This window comes from Staurois parvus, unplaced genomic scaffold (assembly GCF_062004578.1).
Source record: "Staurois parvus isolate SC_StPar_1 unplaced genomic scaffold, SC_StPar_1.0 ptg000827l, whole genome shotgun sequence".
Taxonomy (NCBI): domain Eukaryota; kingdom Metazoa; phylum Chordata; class Amphibia; order Anura; family Ranidae; genus Staurois; species Staurois parvus.
The window spans coordinates 5,252,131-5,279,627 of record NW_028318623.1 but is presented as its reverse complement, the minus strand read 5'-3'; the positions used below and the strand labels follow the sequence as shown (position 1 = coordinate 5,279,627).

General features: G+C 42.1%; 1 protein-coding gene across 1 annotated transcript in view; it reads left to right on the top strand.

Moving 5' to 3' along the window:
• NECTIN2 (nectin cell adhesion molecule 2) overlaps nt 1–26,761 on the top strand; it is a 166,485-nt gene extending 139,724 nt beyond the window's left edge. The window contains exons 6-9 of the mRNA XM_089655204.1: nt 4,698–4,842; nt 12,738–12,798; nt 20,613–20,693; nt 24,262–26,761. Of these exons, the coding sequence (XP_089511330.1) occupies nt 4,698–4,842; nt 12,738–12,798; nt 20,613–20,693; nt 24,262–24,426 (452 nt within the window). The 3' untranslated portion in view covers nt 24,427–26,761. The remainder of the gene's footprint in view (nt 1–4,697; nt 4,843–12,737; nt 12,799–20,612; nt 20,694–24,261) is intronic.
• The last annotated feature ends 736 nt before the right edge of the window (nt 26,762–27,497 follow it).

Here is a 27,497-nt window from a genome sequence, read left to right as displayed (position 1 = left end):
GCGGCAAAATTTGACGCCTCATGTCGAGTCAGGAGGAGTTGAAGCCTCCCATTCAAGTCTATGGTGATGCTCCTCAAACGCCTGGCAGGCGTTTGTGGGGCGTTAATACCATTAACCTTCATTATAGGCGTTTGTGGTATGGTTTTAACGCTTGGAAAACGGCTCAAAAATGCTCATAGGGCGTTTGGGGAGCATTTGGGGAGTGTTTGAGGAGCGTTAAAAATGCCTAACGCCTGTCAAACGTTATAGGGGCGTTTGGCAAGAGTTAGAAATCAGTCAAGCCGGCCATAGACCAAGTAAAAACCGAAGATCTGTTGCTTGAAAAATAAAAATAGAGTATAGGATTGTGCCATTATTTGTTTTGTTTTTCTTTTAAAAAAATCCAACGTGTTAGATCAGCACTTTCGATTGCGGCACAAAAATAGCATATCACAGCTGGCACGCTAATGATGCGAAGAACAAACAATCGTAAGAATTTTCATTCAGTTTTCGCCTCGTCCATGGCTTCCTTAGGAGTATGTGTGTGCTTTTCAATTTGGAAATTCCATTCATTCCAAAATCAGAATGTTAAAAGCATACAAAATTTTGAACTTCCTTCAAACGACATTCATCAAGCCATCAAATGTACCAAGAATTTTCTTATTCATTTCTGTACCTTTTTTTTGTTTTTTGTTTGAAAATCTGACAGTGTATAGCCAAATGTACTATTTTTCCTTTCCATGAACAGTGTCAGATACCAGCAGTGACCTGAGCTGCCCCCCTCCAGCTTTCACTGAATGCATTGTTTATTTTCCATGTCCTTTCTGTTTTTTTCAGATTCTTGGGGGTCAGTCTTGTGTGTTTACAAGTCATACATTGGCAAAGTGTTTGTTTATTTTTCCAGATCTGCTCTCTGGACCTGTTCCATGTGAGTGCAGAGCAAATAAACAGAGTGACTGACCATGGGAGGGAGAAGAGACAGGAGGGGACAGTGGACAGATGCAAGGACTCATTTAGTGACAGTGATTGGAGGATATGCATCTGTCAATAGAATACAGTCTTTAGAAGGTGACAACCCTTTAGTTGGTTGACACATTAGCAGATCCTTGGGGAATATTCCAAGATGGACATAAAAAATTATAAAGACCTTACACCCTACTCCAAATTTATTTATTTATTTATTATGGGTACTTATATAGCGCCGTCACTTTACGCAGCGCTTTACATATATATATTGTACATTCACATCAGTCCCTAACCCTCAAGGGGCGTACAATCTAAAGTCCCTAACTCACATTCATATACAAGGGCCAATTTAGACAGGATCCAATTAACCTACCAGCATGTCTTTGGAGTGTGAGAGGAAACCAGAGTACCCGGAGGAAACCCATGCAGGCACAGGGAGAACATGCAAACGCCAGGCAGAAGGTGCCGTGGTTGGGATTCGAACCAACGACCCGAGTACTGCCAGGCAGAAGTGCTAACCATTTAGCCACTGTGCTGCCCAAAATTCACCAAAAATAATGTTACAGGATTACCGGTGATCTGGGGGCAAGGTGTGACAAAGATGTTGCATTATCGGTATCAAGAGGAGAACACAAAACACATGTTGCTCACTTGCTCATTTTAAGTTTAATGTCAAACAAAAATGGATCACATTATTTATTTTATCTATTTATTATAGGTACTTACAGTGGGGATCGAAAGTTTGGGCACCCCAGCTAAAAATTTGTATTAATGTGCTTAAAGAAGCCAAGGAAAGATGGAAAAATCTCCAAAAGGCATCAAATTACAGATTAGACATTCTTATAATATGTCAACAAAAGTTAGATTTTATTTCCATCGTTTACACTTTCAAAATAACAGAAAACAAAAAAATGGCGTCTGCAAAAGTTTGGGCACCCTGCAGAATTTATAGCATGCACTGCCCCCTTTGCAAAGCTGAGACCTGCCAGTGTCATGGATTGTTCTCAATCATCGTCTGGTAAGACCAGGTGATGTCAAGCTCAAAGGTATTAAATGCCCAGACTCATCTGACCTTGCCCCAACAATCAGCACCATGGGTTCTTCTAAGCAGTTGTCTAGAAAACTGAAACTGAAAATAGTTGACGCTCACAAAGCTGGAGAAGGCTATAAGAAGATAGAAAAGCGTTTTCAGATGTCAGTAGCCTCTGTTCGGAATGTAATTAAGAAATGGCAGTCATCAGGAACAGTGGAAGTTAAAGCAAGATCTGGAAGACCAAGAAAAATATCAGAAAGAACAGCTCGCAGGATTGTGAGAAAAACAATTCAAAACCCACGTTTGACTGCACGATCCCTCCAGAAAGATCTGGCAGACACTGGAGTTGTGGTACACTATTCCACTATAAAGAGATACTTGTACAAATATGGTCTTCATGGAAGAGTCACCAGAAGAAAACCTCTTCTACGTCCTCACCACAAAAATCATCGTTTGAACTTTGCAAATGAACATATAGACAAGCCTGATGCATTTTGGGAACAAGTTCTGTGGACCGATGAGGTTAAAATTGAACTTTTTGGCCGGAATGAGCAAAGGTACGTTTGGAGAAGAAGGGGCACAGAATTTAATGAAAAGAACCTCTGTCCAACTGTTAAGCATGGGGTTGGATCAATCATGCTTTGGGGTTGTGTTGCAGCCAGTGGCACAGGGAACATCTCACGAGTAGAAGGAAAAATGGATTCAATAAAATTTCAGCAAATTTTGGATGGTAACTTGATGCCATCTGTGCAAAAGCTGAAGTTGAAGAGAGGATGGCTTCTACAAATGGATAATGATCCTAAACACACCTCGAAATCTACGGTGATTACATCAAGGGGCGTAAACTGAAGGTTTTGCCATGGCCTTCACAATCTCCTGACCTCAACATAATTGAAAATCTATGGATAGACCTTAAAAGAGCAGTGCGTGACAGACAGCCCAGAAATCTCAAAGAACTGGAAGACTTTTGTAAGGAAGAATGGGCAATGATACCTCAAACAAGAACTGAAAGACTCTTGGCTGCCTACAAAAAGTGTTTACAAGCTGTGATACTTGCCAAAGGGGGCAGTACAAGATATTAACTCTGCAGGGTGCCCAAACTTTTGCAGACGCCATTTTTTTGTTTTCTGTTATTTTGAAAGTGTAAATGATGGAAATAAAATCTAACTTTTGTTGACATATTATAAGAATGTCTAATCTGTAATTTGATGCCTTTTGGAGATTTTTCCATCTTTCCTTGGCTTCTTTAAGCACATTAATACAAATTTTTAGCTGGGGTGCCCAAACTTTCGATCCCCACTGTATATAGTGCCGTCAATTTACATATATATTGTACATTCACATCAGTCCTTGCTCTCAAGGAGCGTAAAATTTAAGGTCCCTAACTCACATTCATACATACACATACTAGGGACAATTTAGACAGGAGCCAATTAAAGTGTTACTAAACCCACAACAGTAAAATCAGTCTGTACAGTGAAGGAAATAAGTATTTGATCCCCTGCTGATTTTGAATGTTTGCCCACTCACAAAGAAATGATCAGTCTAAAAATCGAATGGTAGGTGAATTGTAACACTGAGAGACAGAATAGCAACAAAAAATTCAAAAGAAATGCATGTCTAACAAATGATGACTGATTTGCATGTTCATGCGGGAAATAGGTATTTGATCCCCTTCACAAAACATGACTTACTACTTGGTGGCAAATCCCTTGTTGGCAATCACAGAGGTCAGACGTTTCCTGTAGTTCATGAGGGAAATAAGTATTCGATCCTCTATCATTCAGCAGGATTTCTGGCTACCAGGTGTCTTTCATACAGGTAACAAGCTGAGATTAGAAGCAGTCTCTTAAAGGGAGTGCTGCTAATCTCATTTTGTTACCTGTATAAAAGACACCTGTCCACAGGAGCAATCAAACAATCAGATTCCAAACTCTCCACCATGGCAAAGACCAAAGAGCTGTCCAAGGATGTCAGGGACAAGATTGTAGATCTACACAAGGCTGGACTTGTCTACCAAACTATCGCCAAGCAGCTTGGTGAGAAGGATGACAACAGTTGCTGCAATCATTCGCAAATGGATGAAACACAAAACAACTGTCAGTCTCCCTGTGGAGGGAGTTGAAAGTTCAAGTTGCCAAACATCAGCCACCAGACCTTAATGAATTGGAGAGGATCTGCCAAGAGGAGTGGACCAAAATCCCTCCTGAGATGTGTACAAACCTGGTGGCCAACTACAGGAAACGTCTGACCTCTGTGATTGCCAACAAGGGATTTGCCACCAAGTACTAAGTCATATTTTGTGAAGGGGATCAAATACTTATTTCCCTCATGAACATGCAGATCAGTGCATCATTTGTTAGACATGCATTTCTTTTGAATTTTTTGTTGCTATTCTGTCTCTCAGTGTTGCAATTCATCTACCATTCGATTTTTTTTAGACCGATCATTTCTTTGTGAGTGGGATCTTGCATGGTGCTCCAGACCTAGGGAGACTGACAGTTGTTTTGTGTTTTTGTGATTTTGCACTTCCGCTTTAGTGGGCATGCATGTCCTATAGCTGTAAATCTGCTATAGGGTGGATAGCAACCAAAACTGATACCTTGTAACATCTACAATGTATTACAAGTCACAAACACGTACAAGACTGCTCTCACTGAATAAAGCTGCCTTTATTCATCATTTCCAGTCATTATTTTCTTTATCTCTTTCCCTGCAGAAAAGCCAAACAACATTGGAGCTGGAGCCACCGGCGGTATAATTGGAGGGATCATTGCCGCCATCGTGGGCATAGCTGTGGTGGCCACCGTGATCCTGATCTGCCGACAGCAGCGAAAAAATCAAACTGCCAAAGACGAGGAGGAGTGAGTATTTGGAGATATTCATTAGACATCTCTGTTCTGGATGGACACTTCTCATGCAATGTATCATTGTTTAGATATACTGTATTTTTGTCATATAAATAGGAAATATTGAGTTATGTAAACTTTGCATTATTGAACCAAATGATACATAGGGGTTTATACACTAAAGCTGGAGAGTGCAAAATTGCATAGAAACCAATCAGCTTCCAGGTTTTATTGTCAAAGCTTAAAGTGTTACTAAACCCACAACAGTACAATCAGTCTGTATATGCAGTAAAGCATGCTTGCTATACTCACTGTGAAACCTAAGGGGTTAATCCTCTGCATTGTATAAAAAGGCTGTTTGATCCTGATTTCTTTGGTCCTCCCCTTCTTCCAGTGTCCCCCTCTTATCTCCTGATAGGACATATCCTGTGAAGTCACTCTGCACACTCTTAGTTTGGTGTGTGTCACTAGAGAGGTGTTTTTTTTTCTTGGGAGAGTGCATGTGATCAGCACAGGGCCAATCAGCACTGTCCAGACAGAGGTCAGAGGTTCTGCTGATGAGAAAAGGTATTTAGCAGTTTATATTTACTAAAATATTTGCATTTCCGTGTTGTGTGTACTGTGGGAGACCGGATATAGTGAATGCAGGGTCCGGGGAGATCAGATATAGTGAATGCAGGGTCTGGGGAGATCAGATATAGTGAATGCAGGGTCCTGGGTAGACCAGATATAGTGAATGCAGGGTCCAGGAGACCAGATATAGTGAATGCAGGGTCCGGGGAGACAAGATATAGTGAATGCAGGGTCCGGGGAGACCAGATATAGTGCATTCAGGGCCCGGGGAGACCAGATATAGTGAATGCAGGGTCCGGAGAGACCAGATATAGTGAATGCAGGGTCCGGGGAGACCAGATATAGTGAATGCAGGGTCCGGGGAGACCAGATATAGTGAATGCAGGGTCCTGGGTTTAGTAACACTTTAACTGAACAAGCTGAAGTTAGAAGCGTATTGACTACCATGCACAATTATATAAATCAGACTGCAAACGTACCTTATCCCTCATATATCATATAAAGAACCATAAAAACCAAATGGGACATTACTGGTACAGAAAGTAGACAACATCATATTGATTTATTGAAACATATCTTCCAACCATAAAAACAGTATTTTGGCTAATCAGCCCAATATTTCACAGCATTGTATATCATGACATCAAAAGTACTCCAGAGCTCGACACGTTTCGCTGTTTGCTTCCTCAGGACCCCAGAGGAGTTGAAGACAAAAAAATTCAGTATCATAGCTGAAAGATAGATACAAGATGCATATATTTGCAACACATTAAGCAATTATAATCATTACATAACACTACCAAAAGAAAACTTTCTCCACAAACTCATATGTCAACATGAGTGGTAATAAAGGGCAACAGTATCCACATAGCGGTTAAAAAGGTCCCAAATGAATATCTGCCCATACGGCCAGATCCTACCATGCACAGCTGCGGCAGATTTGGAGTGCTTCAGTTTCCGTAAATCTCCCCCATAGTCCTTAGTAGACATGTACATGCCAGAAAATTCCATTTCATTTAGTTTCAGATGCATTTGATCATTGATTTTGGTTTCATCCCATTCGTTACATTGAACCGATTCGTTTTCAGAATTTGTTTCGGATCTACGGCATTTGTTTGGTATATTCGTTGGTCTGGGCGGATTCAATAAATGTTGCAGTTTTTCTGCAAGATTGCTTTATATACAATATACAGATTCAATATTTTTGGTCGCTAGTCCAACCCACCAAGAGAAATGGCATGAGCTGATTGAACGAAGTCGACAGGTGTCATATGCATCCGAATTAATGAATCTAATGGAGTTCGGATCCATTCATCATCCAAATTTGATTTATCGAACAAATTCAAAAATTGAATTCAATTCTCCATGGGCCTGAACTACTATCGCATCATGTGATGTCATCCCAATGGAACCAATGTATTAGTTCAGCCTTTCTCAACCTTTTCAACACAGAGGAACCCTTGAAATAACTTTCCGGTCGCAGGGAACTCTTTCTAAAAATTACTGTATCTACAACTAGACATGTGCGTTTCGTTTCTATTCCTTTTTTATATGCAAATTTCATTTTTGAGGATTCAGATGTACCGTATACTAATCTCTGGATGGACATAGTAACGATTTTCAACTAACCCGTAAATATGATAATGAATTTAACAAATGCATCGTCATCACATGACCTCATATGATGCAATAGTGGATCTCTAAGAAACGAATGCATCCGAAATGAAACAAACATTTCCGGCGTGCACATGTCTATCTACAACTCAGGATACGTTAGTGCGATGGTCATTGGGAAGAATTACCCTCTTATAGACAGAAAGTGGCATCAGCGGGAGCTTATCTGAGAAGCAGAAATTGCTCATTGCTCAAGGAACCCCTACCAATCTCTGAAGGAACCTTGGTTGTGTAACCCGGCTCTACATTATATACCTGAAATATGACATCAATTCACAATCTATGGTTGAACTAGATGGACTTTTTGTCTTTTTTCAGCCAGACTAACTATGTAACTATGTAACAAAAAATATATAAAACATCAGCTTTAAATCCTTTTAACAACTTGAAGTCCACTTAACATTCATGTATGTCGGCAGTTTCAAGTGGTATACCGGAATGATGCATCATACCGGCATCCAGGGGCGGAATGACCATTTGGAAACTCGGGCACTACCTGAGGGCCCGGGGTCAGTAGGGGGCCCCATGAGATGCCCCTGGTACCTTTTTCATAGGCTTTGTTTAGTTTGGGCAAGGACACAGGGGCCCCATGATCCTCTATTGCCCAGGGGCCCCATGAGTTGTCAGTCCACCCCTGCCGGCATCACCCCAGTATTGTTTTTACTGTGGGTGATTCTCTTTTTTTGTAAAAGCTATCCTAGTGGCTTAGTTAGACGCTGGATTGCTTTTACAGGTGACGGAGGGGGTCCCCCCCCCTGCCGCCTTCCGGTGCCTCTCCTGGCTCTCCTGTCCCAGCGGGGAGCCCCGCACCGAAAACCAGCAGTTCCATAAAGGTGATCAGAGACCGGAATGTCGTCTCTGTGGCAGGGGCGGACTGACAACTCATGGGGCCCCCGGGCAATAGGGATCATGGGGCCCCTGTGTCCTTGCCCAAACTCAAAAAAGCCTATGAAATAGGTATCAGGGGCATCTCATGGGGCCCCCTACTGACCCCGGGCCCAAGGGCAGTGCCCGAGTTTCCAAATGGTCAGTCCGCCCCTGCTCTGTGGTATAGGAAACCGTAACTGAGAGTGATGAGTCTTTTGTCCCTTCCGGTTTCACTGGATATAAGCAGCACCATTTTTAAATTGGAAAAGCATCTGATCACATCTTGGTGTGATCAGATGCTTTTAAGGGCAGAGGTGACATCTGGGGTCTAATAGACCCCAGATCTCTCCATAAAGAGTACCTATCACTGCTTATTGTTGTCATACAGGGATGTTTACATTCCTTGTGACCGCAATAAAAGTGATTAAAAAATATATATATTAACCACTTCCCGTCCAGCCCATGTAGATAAATGGCTAGAAGGGAGCGCTGCTGATGCGGGTGGATGTTTCTAAACATTCCCCCGCATCCATTGCCTGTGTGTGCTCTCCTCTGGACACAGCAGAACACCAATCGCTGTGCAGGACCTGCCTGGAGTTTGCATGTTCTCCCTGTGCCTGCATGGGTTTCCTCCGGGTACTCTGGTTTCCTCCAACACTCCAAAGACATGCTGGTAGGTTAATTGGCTCCTGTCTAAATCAGCCCTAGTATGTGTATGTATGAATGTGAGTTAGGGACCTTAGATTGTACACCCCTTGAGGGTTAGGGACTGATGTGAATGTACAAGATATATGTAAAGTGCTGTGTAAATTGACGGCGCTATATAAGTACCTGAAATAAATAAATATAGGGCTTCTGCTTTAAAAATATATAATGTTTGGATGGGTCTAGCAAAAAAAGCTGAATTTGTTCTTACATGTACACAAAACGTGTCATAAAAGGACTGGACATAAAATAAATCTTACCAGGGCCGAATCTAGATCTGATCTGGGGGTGCAGTGAAAAAAGTCAGGGGACATAATGTCAGCAGTGTGTGTGAGTCACTGACGGTGTGTCACAAAGTCTTACGACCTGGGAAACACTATTATGTATTCATTTTCATTAGATTAGGATGATTCAACAAAACCTGTTCCCCTCCCTATATCAGATGTCTCTATCAGAGTCCCCTTTTACATCAGAAATCTTCATTAGAGTCCCCCTTTACATCAGGAGTCCTCATCAGAGTCCCCTTTTACATCCTGACTACTCATCAGAGTCCCCCTTTACATCAGGTTCCTATCAGAGTGCCCCCTTACATCAGGTATCCCCATCAAAATCCCTCCTACATCGGTGTCCCCATCAGAGTGCCCCCTTACATCAGGGTTCCTTTCAGATTGCCCCCTTACATCAAGATCCCCACCACAGTGCCCCCTTACACCAGGTGTCCCCATCAGAGTGTACCCTTACATCAGGGTTCCCATCACAATGCCCCCTTACATCAGTGTCCCCATCAGAGTGCCCCCTTACATCAGGGTTCCTTTCAGATTGCCCCCTTACATCTGGTGCCCCATCAGAGTGCCCCCTTACATCAAGATCCCCACCAGAGTGCCCCCTTACACCAGGTGTCCCCATCAGAGTGTACCCTTACATCAGGGTTCCCATCACAAATCCCCCTTACATCAGTGTCCCCATCAGAGTGCCCCCTTACATCAGTGTTCCTAACAAGAGTCCCCCTTACATTGATTGTCTTCATCAGAGTGTCCCCTTACATATGATCAGTTATCCCCATCAGAGTGCCCCCATACATAGAATGTCCCCATGGATCATGGATGCACTCTCAGAGACCTGGGGTGGCACAGCTAAAATCTGGGGGGGGGGCACAGCCCCCCCCAGCACCCCCCCCAACCCGAATCTTACCAAAGCCGATCTAAAAATAAAAATTCCGTATGGTAAGATCCTTCACCAGTACCGAGGACTGGCGCAGGGTTGTACCTCCCCGTCTATTATTTCCTCTTACAGCCCTAGATTTGACGGAGACTGATTGCTGGTAATTGTAATTTGAGGTCTGCAGGGAAAAAAGTGATTCATTCCCAGGAAGGACAAGTGTCTCATCAGCCATATTGATGTAATGGCACATAAAGAGTATTGGGTCACAGATGATGTGATGACCCCGGTGCTGATTCCGCCATAATATGACAGAGATAGAAGAGCCACTACTCCAGACACCATCTCCGGAGCTGTCAGTGAACAGCTGTCCCTGGGCTGACTATATCCTACAGGACTATCTATACTGAAGTGAGGAAATGATCCCGCTATACATTGATGGGATGACAGGTGCTGCAGAATAGTCACCTTTACCGTCGCTGTGTATTACATGACTGACAGAGAGCTGGAAATGTATAGACATTACATTAATGGTAATAAATCTCCTTCCTATCTCTTCCAATCCTGACGGTTTTCCCATCTCAGTTTGATCTTTTTTTTTTAATCCATTTGTTTTAAATATATATATAAATGACATTTTATATTTTCAGTTATATTAAACGTAAGCAGTATTAAACCCAAAAACAAACATTTATTACATTGCAGTTTACTAATTCTTAGATGTGATGGCTGCATTAGTTTTCTTTTTTTTTTTTTCAATTTTTATCTGGCGATCCAGCCACCAAGTCGTTTTTCAAAAGAACAAGCTCACTTCCAGATGTATTAGTTACAGAGATAAGGCAAACCATTTAAGGCCCCATTTAGATGGGGCGGACCTGTCAGCAGATTCACATGCTCAACTGGGGGATCTCTCCACTGATCCCTGCTGAGCAAGCAGATAAAAAGTTTGTGTCCGTTCTGCAGGGACCATAGACAGACATTGGATGGGACTTAGAAGTTGCATTGGTGTGAACCAGGTCTAAGGCTCCCGCTCTTGTGGTTTTTTTTTTTTGGACCGTTTCTACTCGCTGCGCATAGGGCAGTCCATTAACCTGGAAGAAAAAAAACACCCCAAAGAAACTCCAAAAGCTTTTTTTGGAGTGGAACATTTTTTTCACTGCACATTTGTAACGCATTTTTCATGAGAAAAACATGCGTGGCAAACGTGCGCCTGCTACCCGTTGCTTGGGGTGGCATTAACAGTTAATGGCACTGCAGGTGCAACGTGTATTTGCAGTGTTTCCAAAATGCGTGTTTTCTGTGCGCACATTCTGGAAATGTCAGGGGTGAATAGAACCTAACGGTCCTTTCACACAGGCGTTCTGCTTTTTTCTTCAGTTCAGTCACGTTTTTTCACAGAAAAACCGGATGAGTTTACATCTGTTGTTTCATCCATTTACATCCGTCTTTTCATCTGTTTTTTCATCCATTCTTCATCCATTTAGATCTATTTTTCATCCATTTAGATCTGTTTATATTCATTTTTCATCCGTTTACATCCGTTTTTCATCCATTTTTCATCCATTTTGATCTGTTTATATCCATTCTTCATCCATTTTAGATCTGTTTTCATCCGTTTATATCCGTTTTTGATCCATTTGCATCTGTTGACATCCGTTTTTCGTCCGTTCCGGGTTTTTTTTTTGAAGAAAAATAGGCCTTTTTCACACGGGGGTTCCATATGTCCGGTTTTCATCTTTCCATTTACGGATGAAAAACAGACCCCCATGTATTTCTATGGACTTGCGGATGTAAACTGATGAACATCTTTTTACATCTGTTAATGTCCACATCCGTTTCCATCCTTTTTTTTGAATGGAAGAAAACCCTATTTTTCTTCTGCAAAAAACCTAGAATGGACTAAAAATGAATGTCAATGGATGTAAGCAGATGAAAACGGATAAAAACTGGATGAAAAATGGATGTAAACGGATCTAAATGGAAGACAAGGGATGTAAATGGATGAAAAATGGATGTAAACGGATCTAAATGGAAGAAAAGGGATGTAAATGGATTAAAAATGGATGTAAACGGATGAAAAACTGATGTAAACGGAAGAAAAAGGATATAAACAGATGAAAAATGGATGCAAACAGATGAAAAACAGATGTAGATGGATGAAAAAATGGATGTAAATGGATCTAAGTGGAAGAAAAAGGATGTAAACGGATTAAAAATGGATGTAAACTAATGTAAACAGATGAAAAAGGATGTAAACGGAAGAAAAAGGATGTAAATGGATGAAAAGGGATGAAAAACAGATGTAAACAGATGAAAAGGGATGTAAACGGAAGAAAATATGTAAATGGATGTAAACAGATGAAAAACAGATGTAAACGGATGAAAAATGGATGTAAACGGATGTAAACTCATCCATTTTTTTTTTTTAAAACATGACTGAACTGAAGAAAAAAAAGGAACGCCCGTGTGAAAGGACCCTTAGGGTTTTCTTCCGTTCAAAAAAAACGGACGTTAACTAATGCAGGCATTAACGGATGTAAAAATGTGTTCATCCGTGTCCATAGAAATGCATGGGGGTCCGTTTTTCATCCATAAACAGACAGACGAAAAACGGACATACGAAACGCCCGTGTGAAAGAGGCCTTACTCTCAACATTGACATTTGCATAGAAGATTTGGATGCTTGCTATGGCACTCTAGTGGGAGGTGAGGGAAAGGGGGAGGGGAGGGGGTTGAGGGTGTCTGAAAAACTGAAGGTATGAACTGGTACTGTGTTTTATTGTTCCTAAAGTTTAAAATGTTGGCAAAATCTTTTATTTTCTTTTTTTCCGCACCCAAAATAACACTTATTTACCCTTTTTATATTTTAACATTTTGGTAAAAGTGATGCTTTTTTTATTATAATATTTATAATATATTTTTCTGTTTTCCAGGTTTGAAGGGCCTCCGGCATATAAACCACCTCCTCCTTCCCTAAAGCTGCAAATTGAAAAGGTAAACATTTAAAAGTATATTTTGTAAAAACACGGCAAGAAAAAAACAACATTTTATTAGTTGTTGCTCTTTAAATATAATCCTCCAATCCACTAATCTCCTGTCCCATATGGTAGAGTGGGAGTCGTCTCTTAGTACAGCATCTGTGCCCTCTTGTCTGATATCTGAGGCTTAAAGGAGTTTTGTGAGCATTAAGCAAAATATGAAAACACTTTCAGGAGATTTCTGAGGGTTAAAGCCCAACTCTGGTCTGGGAGAAAGAAAAAAAAAATTGTGGGGCTCCCCAGTACTGCAAGGGATTAATGATCTTTAGCCCTTTCATTGCCAGAGCCATTTTTGCCTTTTTTTGCACACGTTTAAAAAATCATTTTTTAATGAAGTTGACATAAAACTCCCAAAACCTTATATATTTTCTGAAAACGGACACCCTAGAGCAGGGTCAACAAACTTTTGAAGCAAAGGGCCAGTTTACTGTCCTTACGTTTTTTAAGGGGGGCCAGATTGTGGCCAGTGGGAATAGAAAATGCCATGGGCTTGGTTTACTAAATGGGGGTAAAACATTTTTACATAATTGGTGTCAGTGTGAAGAATAGTGTCCCATCATTGGTGTCAGTGGGAGGGATAGTACCCCATATTTGATATCAGTTGGAGGAATAGTGCCCCATTGTTTGTGTCAGTGGGAGGAATAGTGCCCATCATTGGTATTAGTGGGAGGAATAGTGCCCCATCATTGGTGTCAGTGGGAGGAATAGTGCCCCATCATTGGTATCACTGGGAGGAATAGTGCCCCATCATTGGTATCACTGGGAGGAATAGTGCCCCATCATTGGTGTCAGTGGGAGGAATAGTGCCCCATCATTGGTATCAGTGGGAGGAATAGTGCCCCATCATTGGTATCACTGGGAGGAATAGTGCCCCATCATTGGTATCAGTGGAAGGAATAGTGCCCCATCATTGGTATCACTGGGAGGAATAGTGCCCCATCATTGGTATTAGTGGGAGGAATAGTGCCTCCTCATTGGTATCAGTGGGAGGAATAGTGCCCCATCATTGGTATCAGTGGGAGGAATAGTGCCCCATCATTGGTGTCAGTGGGAGGAATAGTGCCCCATCATTGGTATTAGTGGGAGGAATAGTGCCCTGTCTTTGATGTCAGTTGGAGGAATAGTGCCCCATCATCGGTGTCAGTTGGAGGAATAGTGCCCTCATGGGGCCCATGTGTCCTTGCCCACACTCAAAACACACCCAAAAAAAGCCTATAAAAGGTACCAGGGGCATTTTATGGGGCCCCCTACTGACCCCGGGCCCTCGGGCAGTGCCTGAGAGCTCAAATGGTCAGTCCGCCCCTGGGTGTGACTTTGGTGCTACTTTGATGGGACTTTACACTCTCTGGCACTCAAGTAATATCAAAGTCGCATCCAAGTTGCACCCATCAAAGGTGGTATCAAAGTCAATATTTTTTTTTTGCTAAAAATGCATCAAAAACGTGGCAAAAATGCATGTTAAACATAAAACGCACTGTGAAATTGCGCAGTCTACAATCTGTATAAATGTGAACCTAACCTTGAAGTGTTACAAAACCCACAACAGTAAAATCAGTCTGTATATGCAGTAAAGCATGCTTGTTATACTAAAAATGTCCAAAATATCAATATGGCGGTTAAGTGATTAATGTGATCATACAAATTATATCACAAGCAAAGTGACATGCGGTGCAAAACCAGTCCTTGTGACAGTAATTATTCTTCAAAGTGCTGCTTCCATGCAGTAAATGTGAAAAGGATAAGGCTGTGCACTCACCAGATGCACAGTGTAACTGCGCATTTAGAGATATATTATCTCCACTAGATCCACAAGTAGCTTCAAGAGGTCAGGTCAGGCCAGATATTCCTCCACCCGCTGGATGTTGCTAGAAATCCACGGTCTCTCTCTTAGGTGGCTCTATAGGTGATGAGTGACTCACCAAGGGCCACAAAGAAAGAAGACCAATAGCATAATACCGTTTTAAAAGATGTTTATTTCATATGCAGTATGGTATAGGTGAGGAAAACAAACAATCACTGACCATGAGGTGAATGAAAAGATGGCCGCCGGGACCTCCGTGGTGCCGGCGGCAAAACAATAGTGACGCTGTAGCTCCAGTCCTTGTGACAGTAATTATTCTTCAAAGTGCTGCTTCCATGCAGTAAACGTGAAAAGGATAAGGCTGTGCACTCACCAGATGCACAGTGTAACTGCGCATTTAGAGATATACAGTCAGGTCCATAAATATTGGGACATCGACACACTTCTAACATTTTTGGCTCTATACACCACCACAATGGATTTGAAATGAAACGAACAAGATGTGTTTTAACTGCAGACTGTCAGCTTTAATTTGAGGGTATTTACATCCAAATCAGATGAACGGTGTAGGAATTACAACAGTTTGCATATGTGCCTCCCACTTCTTAAGGGACCAAAAGTAATGGGACAATTGTCTTCTCATCTGTTCCATGGCCAGGTGTGTGTTATTCCCTCATTATCCCAATTACAATGAGCAGATAAAAGGTCCAGAGTTCATTTCAAGTGTGCTATTTGCATTTGGAATCTGTTGCGGTCAACTCTCAAGATGAGACTGGTTTTGCACCGCATGTCACTTTGCTTGTGATATAATTTGTATGATCACATTAATCACTTAACCGCCATATTGATATTTTGGACATTTTTATTATAGCGCCGCATCTTTTATGTTATATGGTCTGTAAGGTTCTTTGGTATCCTGTTTGATGCTGTGGCTGCTTTCTTTGTTCTCATAGCGCTCACAACTTTTTATACATGCTTGTTATACTCACTGTGGAACCTAAGGAGTTAAGCCTCCACATTGTATATACAGGCTGTTTGATCCTGTCTTCTCTGATCCTCCCCTTCTTCTACTGTCCCCAATCCATCTGCTGATAGTACAGAGTTCTAGGAGTCGCTCTGCATATGCTCTGTTAAGTGTGTATTGCTGGAGAGTTTTTCTTTTTTTGGCAGGGTACATATGATGAGCACAGGGCCAATCAGCGCTGTCCAGACAGAAGGTTAGGGGTTATGCCGCCTCATAGGACAGTCAGGAGAATAAAAACTCCTCCTACAAACTTTAACCAGTGCTCTTTTGGACACTAATATAAGTCACAAGACTGCTATATGCTGCTGATAAGAAAAGGTATTTAGCAGTTTATATTGCATAAATCCACCATGGTATATGGCCAAAGGATGGAACACCCCTTCAAATAGTTGAGTTTAGGTGTTTTCATTGAAGGGTACTGTTGCTTACATATACATTTATTACATCTGTGAGCTTCAAACCTTATGGTAAGGCTTGCCAGATATAGTGAATGCAGCACACATGGAAGAAAAATATATTTTAAATCTATTTTAAAAATATTCTTCCCAAATATATTGCCATATATTTGAAATACTACAATAAATATATATATATACACACACACACTCACTGCATGTTGAAATGCATTTTTATTACAAAATATATGAAAAATATTTTTAAAAATGCATTTCAAATATACTGTATGTCTTTAAAGTTACAGATCTACATTTTTGGAATGCATGTACAGATATATGTAAAAATATATGTTAAAATGAATATTTTTCATATATTTTGTAATAAAAATGTTTTTCAACATGCAGTGTGTGTGTGTATATATATTTTATATATATATATATATATATATATATATATATATATATAATTTGTATTTTTTTATTTATTGAAATACATTTTGAAATATATTGAATATGGCCAATATTGTAGCATTTCAAATATATGGCAATATGTTTGGAAAGAATATTTTAACAATATATTTCAAATATATCTTTCTTCCATATGGGAGGGTCTGGGGTTTAGTAACATTTTAACCCCCGATTCACACTAGAATGCAATGCGGGAAACCCACAATCCGTGCATGTTTCCCCGCACCACATTCAAAATGCAGCGGGTGTCAGTGCAATGTTAATGACACCCCAAACCAGGGGCGGACTGACCATTTGGAAACTCGGGCACTGCCCGAGGGCCCGGGGTCAGTAGGGGGCCCCATAAGATGCCCCTGGTACCTTTTTCATAGGCTTTTTTGAGTTTGGGCAAGGACACAGGGGCCCCATGATCCCTCATTGCCTGGGGGCCCCATGAGTTTTCAGTCCGCCCCTGCCCCAAACGCAGGTTGCTACCGCAGTGCATTTGCCTGCACCAGGTCGCATGGTACAAAACTACAATGCTATCCAGTTGCAGTCGATTGTAGTTGCAGTGCAGTTGCAGTGTGTTTCCAAAAGTAGGTACTTTGGTGCGATGCAGTGCGACTTGTAGTCCATTTGAAATGAATAGGCTCAAATTGCTCTGCACTGAATCGCATGTGAATTGTTCAGAAATGTGGTGGCGGTTCTGCCTGTGATTGCAAAACTTCAAGTTTGAATAGGGGCCTAAAATACTCTGATCTAAAGAATTAGCTGCATCGGTCATCGGGTTATAATGGGTTACTTTCCAGCTTACAAAGTCGAACTATATTTGCTGAAAGATTTTTCTTTTCACAAGCAGTAACTTTTTCAGTCCTATGTGGGCTGTGTGTCATGACTTTATGATGATAAATACCTGGAGAGCATGGAATCCACTTCCTGAACATCACCCCATGCTAGTCTAGTGCTGATGGTACAATGAGTTATGACCGGTAACAGGAAATTACAAACATACAAAAAATATACAACATTCCCCCAGCAAAAAAAAAACAAAACCATACAGCCTTCCTGGAAGATCAAATCTATGCGAAACTCGTCTATATATAGTAATATCCCATTCAGCTACAATTGAATTGTCTGAAATGCAAACATTTACAACAGTACAAAAAACAGCTTTTATTTCAGTCTTTATCCCCGTAGAAAAATTCTTCTCCTTTCCCTTAATCCCTTAAAGTTTTACTAAACCCCAACCCTGCATTCACTATTTTTGGTCTCCCCGGACCCTGCATTCACTAGATCTGGTCTCCCCGGACCCTGCATTCACTATAGCTGGTCTCCCGGACCCTGCATTTGCTATAGCTGGTCTCCGGGACGCTGCATTCACTATAGCTGGTCTCCCGGACCCTGCATTCACTATAGCTGGTCTCCCCAGACCCTGCATTCACTATATCCGGTCTCCCCGGACCCTGCATTCACTATATCCGCTCTCCCCGGACCCTGTATTCACTATATCTGGTCTCCCCGGACCCTGCATTCAGTATATGCAGTCTCCCCGGACCCTGCATTCACTATATCTGGTCTCCCCGGACCCTGCATTCACTATATCTGGTCTCCCCGGACCCTGCATTCACTATATCTGATCTCTCCAGACCCTGCATTCACTATATCTGATCTCTCCAGACCCTGCATTCACTATATCTGGTCTCCCCAGACCCTGCATTCACTATATCCGGTCTCCCCGGACCCTGCATTCACTATATCCGGTCTCCCCGGACCCTGCATTCAGTATATCTGGTCTCCCCGGACCCTGCATTCACTATATCCGGTCTCCCTGGACCCTGCATTCACTATATCCGCTCTCCCTGGACCCTGCATTCACTATATCCGGTCTCCCTGGACCCTGCATTCACTATATCTGCTCTCCCCAGACCCTGCATTCACTATATCCGCTCTCCCAGGACCCTGCATTCACTATATCCGCTCTCCCAGGACCCTGCATTCACTATATCCACTCTCCCAGGACCCTTCATTCACTATATCCACTCTCCTAGGACCCTGCATTCACTATATCTGGTCTCCCTGGACCCTGCATTCACTATATCCACTCTCCTAGGACCCTGCATTCACTATATCCACTCTCCCAGGACCCTTCATTCACTATATCCACTCTCCCCGGACCCTGCATTCACTATATCCGGTCTCCCTGGACCCTGCATTCACTATATCTGCTCTCCCCGGACCCTGCATTCACTATATCCGGTCTCCCCGGATCCTGCATTCACTATATCTGGTCTCCTCAGACCCTGCATTCACTATATCTGGTCTCCTCAGACCCTGCATTCACTATATCTGGTCTCCCACAGTACACACAACATGGAAATGCAATTATTTTAGTAAATATAAACTGCTAAATAACTTTTCTCATCAGCAGTATATAGCAGTCCAGTGACTTCTATCAGTGTCTGGCTGAGCACTGGTTAAAGCTTGTAGGAGGAGTTTTCATTCTCCTTTTGACTTTCCTATGAGGCTGCATGACCCCTGACCCTCCATCTGGACAGTGCTGATTGGCCCTGTGCTGGTCACATGCACCCTTCCAAAGAAAAGCTAGAATAAATCTTTGGAAATAAATAATAAAGATCTTTTTTTTTTTTTCTTTCTTTTTTACACAAGCAAGCAGACAATATACTGACAATTCATGCATATTACACACCAAAAACAACACAAGAATAAATATATATAATTTTTTATCCTACCTAAACAGTCAGGCACTCATAACAGGGCCCCAGTCACACAGGCCCCCAAAAAGTATAGGAGTCTATTTTCTGGCAGATTTGGGGCTTTTTGGTCCCATAGATATCAACGGAAGAGCCTGGGGAAAAAAGTGAACATGCGTGTTATTCAGGCGCTCTCGTGATAAGTCTATATAGCGCCCCAGAAAATCTCCCATTGGACACACCACTCTTAAAATGTGTGCAAAAAACACATACAGAGTAAAATGACATGAATATGCTACATTCAAGTGTGAATGTAGCCTTGTACTGACTCGAACATTGGCACTAACGGTGATCACCTGCACCCTACAGCCCCCACCCTAGCATAATAATACACATAAAACCTATTTATGCATTTATTTTTAATCCTACCTAAAACGACACGAGCACTCACTTTGATCAAGCCCTGATCTAACTGGCCTATGCATTTTATCTTTTATTATTTATTAATTTTTACTACTTTTTGACTTTGTATTTATTAATTTTTACTACTTTTTGACTTTGTATTTATTCATTTTTACTACTTAATTTACTATTTTCCACCAGCCTCCATAAGGGTACAATGCATCTCCTGCTCCTTACAGACATTCTGAGGAGTAAGAGATACAGGGGAGGCTTCCTAAACAGGTGATCACCCCTACCAATGCACAATGGTTACTTCCGACGCCAGGAGTTTTTGGCAATACCTCAATTACAGTGTTGGGTTTCAAGATTGAGCATACTCCCAACACAAACACAGGTATGCAAATATGTGGCAGTAGGGCATGAGGCCCACTTTGTACTTCCACATATATGCATACAGTCAGTGGTGTATTTAGGGTTTGTGCTGCCCTAGGCAACACAAACATCGTCTGCCCCCATGGACACCGACCAACACAACCCCCCCTTCCCCCTCCTGCAGAGGGAGCCTCACATTGACCAAGAACACTGCTTCCCCCCACCCGGGGGAGCCAAGCAACAACCCCCTCCTTCCTGGCGATAGAGCGACAACCATCTTCACAGCTCCACACATTCCCGGGAAGGAGAGCCAGGCTCTACATACACCATCAAGCAGCCTGCAGCCTCTCTCAGTTCCCACCTGGTTCCCATGGTGCGCTTGTCCTTTCTTTCATCTCTTCTTTTGGGGGGAGGTGCTGCCCCCCTGAAAAATGCCGCCCTAGGCAAATGCCTTGTTTGCCTTGTGGTAAATACGCCCCTGCATACAGCTGGTACGAAGGGGTCAATTTGCCCAGCCAGTGGAGATGCTCCAGGAAAAACCTGACAGAGCAGGTCACTCTTGAATTCTACCTAATGTCTGGAGTCTCTAATAACTATAGAATGGTTTTGTTTCAACAGCCCGCAGAAGAAATGCCACTGAAGAGTGTACTTCCACCAGCAGAGGCTACAGATAGCCAAGACTTGGAATTAAATGGGAAGGTGAGTGTTGCCAACCTAAACAATGTTACATTAAAACATGTCCCTTGTGAAAGTATGGGCCTTGATAGGTTTTATCAGCCTTCACTGTATTCAGGACGGAGATGGCACCCCCCATGTTGATGGCTGCTAGGCTACTAACATATTTGACTGCCAGAACACAAGGGGCCCTGGAAACCTCATTTATGCTCCTTTAGACTTTCAGCTTACATACTTCTGCCTCGTCCCATCTTCTGAACCTCAGTTGCTGCTTTTCCCTACCTTTTTCCCTTCTCACCCAGCACCCTAGTCACCAAGTCTGGCTATAACCCACCATGTGGCACTTCCCCTCACCACCCATACCCCCATATCAGCCTCCACATTGGTTTCCCTCTTCTTCTGTTACATACTTCTGCCTCATCCCATCTTCTGAACCTCAGTTGCTGCTTTTCCCTACCTTTATCCCTTCTCACCCAGCACCCTAGTCACCAAATCTGGCTATAACCCACCATGTGGCACTTCCCCTCACCACCCATACTCCCATATCAGCCTCCACATTGGTTCCCCTCTTTCCATACCTGTGTTCAAGCTACCCTTTGACTGACCTCCCTCTTCATTATTGCTAGCTTTTCCCCAATGTACCAGCAGCTCTGTCACATAGCAGGCACCTCCATCCAATCTCCCAAAGCATCCATACCTATTCAGCTCCCATTACAATGCCATTGCTCCGGCATCCAACTGTGTCATTCACCTCTCCAAGCACCTAACTTATTGATTACACAACTAACAATTTACCTGTGGTGCCACCAGAACTTCTAGGAGTCCTTAGGCATAGAAAGTGGAGACAACCTAAAGTTGGTTCAAAACCCACAAGGGGGGTGCATTTACATCGTCTTCCATCATTACTTCAAAGATAAAACCATCTCCTGGCCAGATCCACTATTATGGATGCCCTCTCCTTTTTCTTGACAGCTACGCTGCTATGTTTGGGTAAGGGCCTGGTGTATATTTTAGGGGGACCCCACACTTTTTTTTTTTGGCATGGATTATCCCCATAAAATCTATAACTGTCTCTTGGGATTTTGGGGCGACCCCGCACTTTAATTGTTTTTTTTTTGCAATGGGTACCCTTTAAAAACTATAACTGACTCTTGAGATTTTTGGGGATCCCACACAATTTTTTTTCCTGGGTCCCCCTTACAATGCATATCAGACCCTCCTCTATGATAAGGTATAGGAGAAGGGAATTTCCAGTTGCTTTGTATCCAAGCACGTGGAAGTGGCAATGTTTTGCATTAGTACATCCTACTGATGCACCACTTCGCAGGCAGGTTTAAGACTTCCAGCAAGCATGGTAATTGAAGGCATTGTGCATATGTATTTTTTTACTTTAAAATGGAACTACACGGCATCTAAGAACCACAAAGCAAAAATGCTATTTAATTCATTTTTTTTTAATATTTAGAGCAAACTTCCCCATCCATCCATGTCTCCGTGCTTTATTTTGTTGCAAAATCACTGTGAAAAACACCCCCTGGCATTTCTGTCCATGGTCATTTTGAGTAAGGGCAAATGATTCATGTAGCATTTATTTCCTGGAATCCATCTACCCTTAGCTCAGGCATGCAGGCAAGAGGGTGTGCTTGGCTGCGGAAACCCCTCCTCCCCTCCAGAATACTTTTATGCTGGGTTCTCTTCAAAATACACACCAGCATAGCAGATCCAGCATTGTCCTGCAACTATCCGCTGTTCAGGGGTGACAGCCTGTGTCTTGGGCGGCTATCTTGATCTTCAGCTGACTGCCTTTTCTGAGTTAACCATTAGCCGCCCGGCCTATAGCCATTTGGCGGCAGCAAAAATGCTTCACCTTTCCGGGGTATACGCCATTTGGCGTCCTCCCGCACATGCGCAGTTTGCGCGGTTGCAGAGCCTCGCAGCGGCGCGATCTGCCACCGGCCGTGTACCTCGGACACGGCCGATGACAGATCTGAGTACTGGCCCCCGTTGCCGGTACCATGTGACCTGCTGTGACCAATCACAGCAGGTCACATGACAGTTGTATACAATGGATGGCTTCATTCATGCCATCCATTGTATACTAGTGCCTAGCTGTGAATGGTCACAGCAGGTCACATGCACATGTCATGTGATTAGCTGTGGCCAAATCACAGCTAAGCACAAAAAAATAAATAAATAAATAAATGAATCGATTTCATTCAGGTAAATGCTTGCTTATAGCAAAGTAATTCTTTGCTATAAGCAAATTGTGTAAAAAAAGAAAAAAATACTGATCACTTCCCCAAAGTAGTACAATGTTACTATGGTAACATTGTACTACTTTGGTCATAGTAAAATATGAAAAAAAAATCTTAAAAAAATAAAAAAAAATAAAAAATAAATAATAAAAAAAAAAAAAAAAAAATATATATATTTTTTTTTTTTCATACTGTCACCAGTCAGTGTCCCTGTTCACTGCCATGCCAGTTATATGATGACTCTGTACTGCACTGCTGATAGTATGTAAAATAGTGAAAATCATTTTTTACATTTTTTCATTTTCCGAAAAATTATGACAAAAAAAATACAACTTCAAAAAACTCGCCATTCCTCTTATGAAGTACGTCGGACCGTCTGCTCTGCAAAAAGGGGTCATTTGGGGATATCTGTACTATTCTGACATTCTTGGACCTCAAGAAATTAGATTGGCTGTCAGTACTTCAGGATTGATCAATATTCAGATCTATACCATAGTTTGTGAACTCTATAACTTTCCTACAAACTAAATAATACATCCTAATTTGGGTTATTTTCACCAAAGACATGTAGCAGAATACATCTCGGCCTAAATTTATGAAGAACAATTATTTATTTGTAAACTTTTATAACAGAAACAAGAAAAACATTTTTTTTTTCAAAATTTTTGGTCTTTTTTTGTTAATTTATCAAAAAATAAAACCCCAGCGGTTCGTTCACCTGTTATAATGTGTTATTTTGCTTCAGTACGATTCACATTTCAAATGAATATCTGATTACCCGTCTGCGTCACGGGAGAATAGGCCAGATGTATATACGCGGACTGTGTTCCGTATCTGTTTATGACCTGATATGCCTTTTACTTCAATAAAGACTTTTTTTTGGAAAAAAACCCCAGCGGTGATTAAATACCACCAAAAGAAAGCTCTAGTTGTGTGAAGAAAATGATAAAATTTTAGTTTGGGTACAATGTTGTATGACCGCGCAATTGTCATTCAAAGTGTGAGAGCGCTGAAACCTGAAAACTGGCCTGGGCAGGAAGGTGTAACATTGCCCGGTATTGAAATGGTTAAGGTAGCCCAATTTCCGATGACGTGAAACAGCTCTGTGAGTGGCCTCCTGAAGGATCCTGAGATATCCTGGGGGCTGCGGGAGCATGACACGTCATCCTCCCTTTGCTGAGAATGGTAATGAAAGGGGGGGGGGGGGCTGGATCTAATTACGTGATGAAAATTCAACTTTGTCAGCAAAACGGCGTACTGTTGCCTTCAATGTTAATGAACCTCAATGGCATGGTCCTACTCTGCTATAAAATAATGAAACCGTTGTTTGTTTGCAGACACCCCCGAAGTATCAGATGACCCCAGAATCTCAGCGCTATTCAGGATTTCAGAATGATTACCTGGAACACGAGAACCCCATCTACAATGAATTCCAACCCCCAGAAAACGCATCCCCCAGAGATGAGCAAGGATTTGTGATGTCACCAGCCGTGTACGTCTGAAGACCACAATGATGACCTTGTTTACTCTGAGGATCTTTAATAGGCTCTGTGTTGGGAGACATACGTGTACATACCTTTACTTCTGGAGGTTACTGGTATACATAGACTCGGGGGTGTGGACTATATTGCACTAAGATGGAGTATAGTGCTGTTGAGGCATTATGAGCAGGACTCTGTAACATTAAAGTAACGTGTTGTATCATCAAGCATACGTAAGCAAGTATGCATGAAAATACGTGCCATATGGGCTGATATAGGCGTTGCACACGGCAATGGTAAGGGAGCACTGGGAGGTAAGGGAGGTTTACATGGACAGGAGCCATATTCAGTAGGCCTTACAATGAGAAGCGTTTGATGGAAGACCAGTTTGCCCCCTATCAGCCAATCACATTCTCCCTTTCATGTTTAAAGGGAAACCATGGTCTTTTTCTTTTTTTTTTAAATGTGAACGTGATCAGCCTAATGTAAATATTGTGTCTTAAAGCTTGAAAATCTCTGTATAGTTTTTAAATATATTTCAGCATGGAGCTGCTATATTGGTCTATAACGTATGTCAGTTCCTCTTCCGACTAAGTAGTGATGTGCAGACGCTTTGGGGTTTATTTAGGAAAAAAATGAATTGTGCAAATGTCCTAGCATTCACACAGCCATTGTGAATAATCCCCGTAATGTGTCTATTTTCTAATATCGTCGGATCCATCTAGTGGCCAAAACGTGGTTCTTGCCCAAAATATCTTGGTTGGGAAGATACTGCAGTGTGGCCACTAGATGGAGCTGGCGATGATAGGAAATAAACGTATTAGACGCATTACCAGGATTAATTGCATTGACTATGTAAATTCTGAGACATTCACACAGCTATTTTTTTTGTAAATAGACACCTTTGTCGTATTAAAGGTATTCGATGTAAGAGAATGTATGTTCAAAGTGGCGTTTTCCAGTCCGATCTATGATTATATTTCTGTAAGCTGTCCTTGACCAGGGGTGGACTGACCATTTAGTCACTCGGGCGCTGCCCGAAGGCCCAGGGTCAGTAGGGGGCCCCATGAGATGCCCCTGGCACCTTTCATAGGCTTTTTTGGGTGTAGTTTGAGTGTGGGAGAGGACACAGTGGCCCCATGATTTCCTATTGCCCGGGGACACCATGGGGTTTATTTACTAAAGCTGGAGAGTCCAAAATCAGACTCACTTCTGCATAGAAACCAATCAGCTTCCAGGTTTCATTGCCAAAGCTTCATTGAACAAGCTGAGGTTAGAAGCTGATTGGTTTCTATGCAGAAGGGAGTCTGATTTTGGACTCTCCAGCTTTAGTAAATAAACCCCCATGAGTTGTCAGTCCGCCCCTGTCTTTGACGTCCCCTGTCCAAGCCTACTTGGAGGAAGAATCTGTTTGTCCGGGATGGGCTTTTGCTATTGTTATCTGATCTTAATGGATTCTTAAAGTGCATGTAACATCAGATATATATTTCATGTCAAGTTCATGCATGCTATGTAATGAGTAAGTGTAAAACCTACCTCATCCAGGGTCGGCATCTACTTCTTGGACCGAGATGACAGCTTAGAGATAACACGATCATGTAAATCCTGATGCTTGTGCAGTTCTTATGTGACACGGATGATCTCACCTTGCCACACAGTTACAAGTTTGCAGTTGATCATTGGGGATGAAAAGAATGGGGAAATGCTTCCTTCTGCCTGCAGCAGACTCATTACATCATCAGTACAATGGCCTACTAGTGACTGCTACTTACTACTACTGAAAAGGACTACTTTTTAAAGATAAAGGTACAGCTTTTAAAAAAAAATGTATACTGCTGCTGTATATTGTGATATGTAAGGAACTTGTAGATATATATATTTGTAAATTACTGAAAGGTCATAGTGACTGGAGTGGAATTCAGACCTCCCTCTACACTACAAATCTACATATGGAAATATGGAATGTCAAACATGTACAAATGTCAAAGTTGCATCAAAATATGCTTTTTAACGCGTGAAAAATATAATATGGTTTCCTTTTAAATGGTATTATGGAGAATTTGAATGGCTGCTGTAGGCAAAGAGAACAGTTTTTCTTCAAACACTTTTGATCCCTGGCCCTAGAATGTTTCACTATATAATTCTTTGGTATATGGTGTTATGTACGCAGCGGGATGGTGAATGTACAGTGTATGTATGGCTATGACTGTGGACGATGTGGCTGTATGTGTGTAACTGTATATTTTGGTGCAAATCTTGTACTAATACTGTGATTACATATTGAGCTCGTGTCCTTCCTTTTTAATTTTTGTGGTCTATTTTTGATAAATCATTAAAATCATTTTATAGTATTAAACCTGGTCTACAGCCATGGATGTGAAATGATATAATCAAAGCAAAGTTCGGTGATTGGAAAGAGAAACTGTATGGTTTGTGGATATCTGACCATCACACCTATTCGAGGTTGTTGGGCATCCCATGGACATCGATATGGAATTAGCCCTCCGCTCCACCTTTGTGGCTATAACAGCCTCCACTCTTCTAGAGAGGTTTTCTAAAAGATTTTGGAGTGTGTCTATGGAGATTTGTGTGTACTCAGCTAAAAAGAACATTTGTGAAGTCAGGTACTGATGTTAGTTGTGAAAACCAGGCTCGTAGGTGGTGTTTCAAATCATCCCAAAGTTGTCCAGTAGGGTTGGGGTTAGAGCTTTGTGCGAGCCACTCTTCTTTCTCCACACTAAATTTGGCAAAGGTCATGTTAGAACCAGGGGCGGATTGACCATTTGGAAACTCGAGCACTGCTCGAGGGCCTGGGGTTAGTAGGGGACCCCATGAGATGCCCCTGGTACCTTTTTCATAGGTTTTTTTTAGTTTGGGCAAGGACACAGGGACCCCATGATCCCCTATTCCCTGGGGGCCCCATGAGTTTTCAGTCTGCCCCTGGTTAGAACAGAAAAGGGCCTTTCCCAGAATTAAGATGTCCTGAGATGGATCGAAACTCAGCCTGTTCAGCAGGGACCAGACAGATTTTAATCCATCCATGGCTGCTCCTTTTCAACATACTGTTACCACAAGGGTTAAAGCCTAACTCC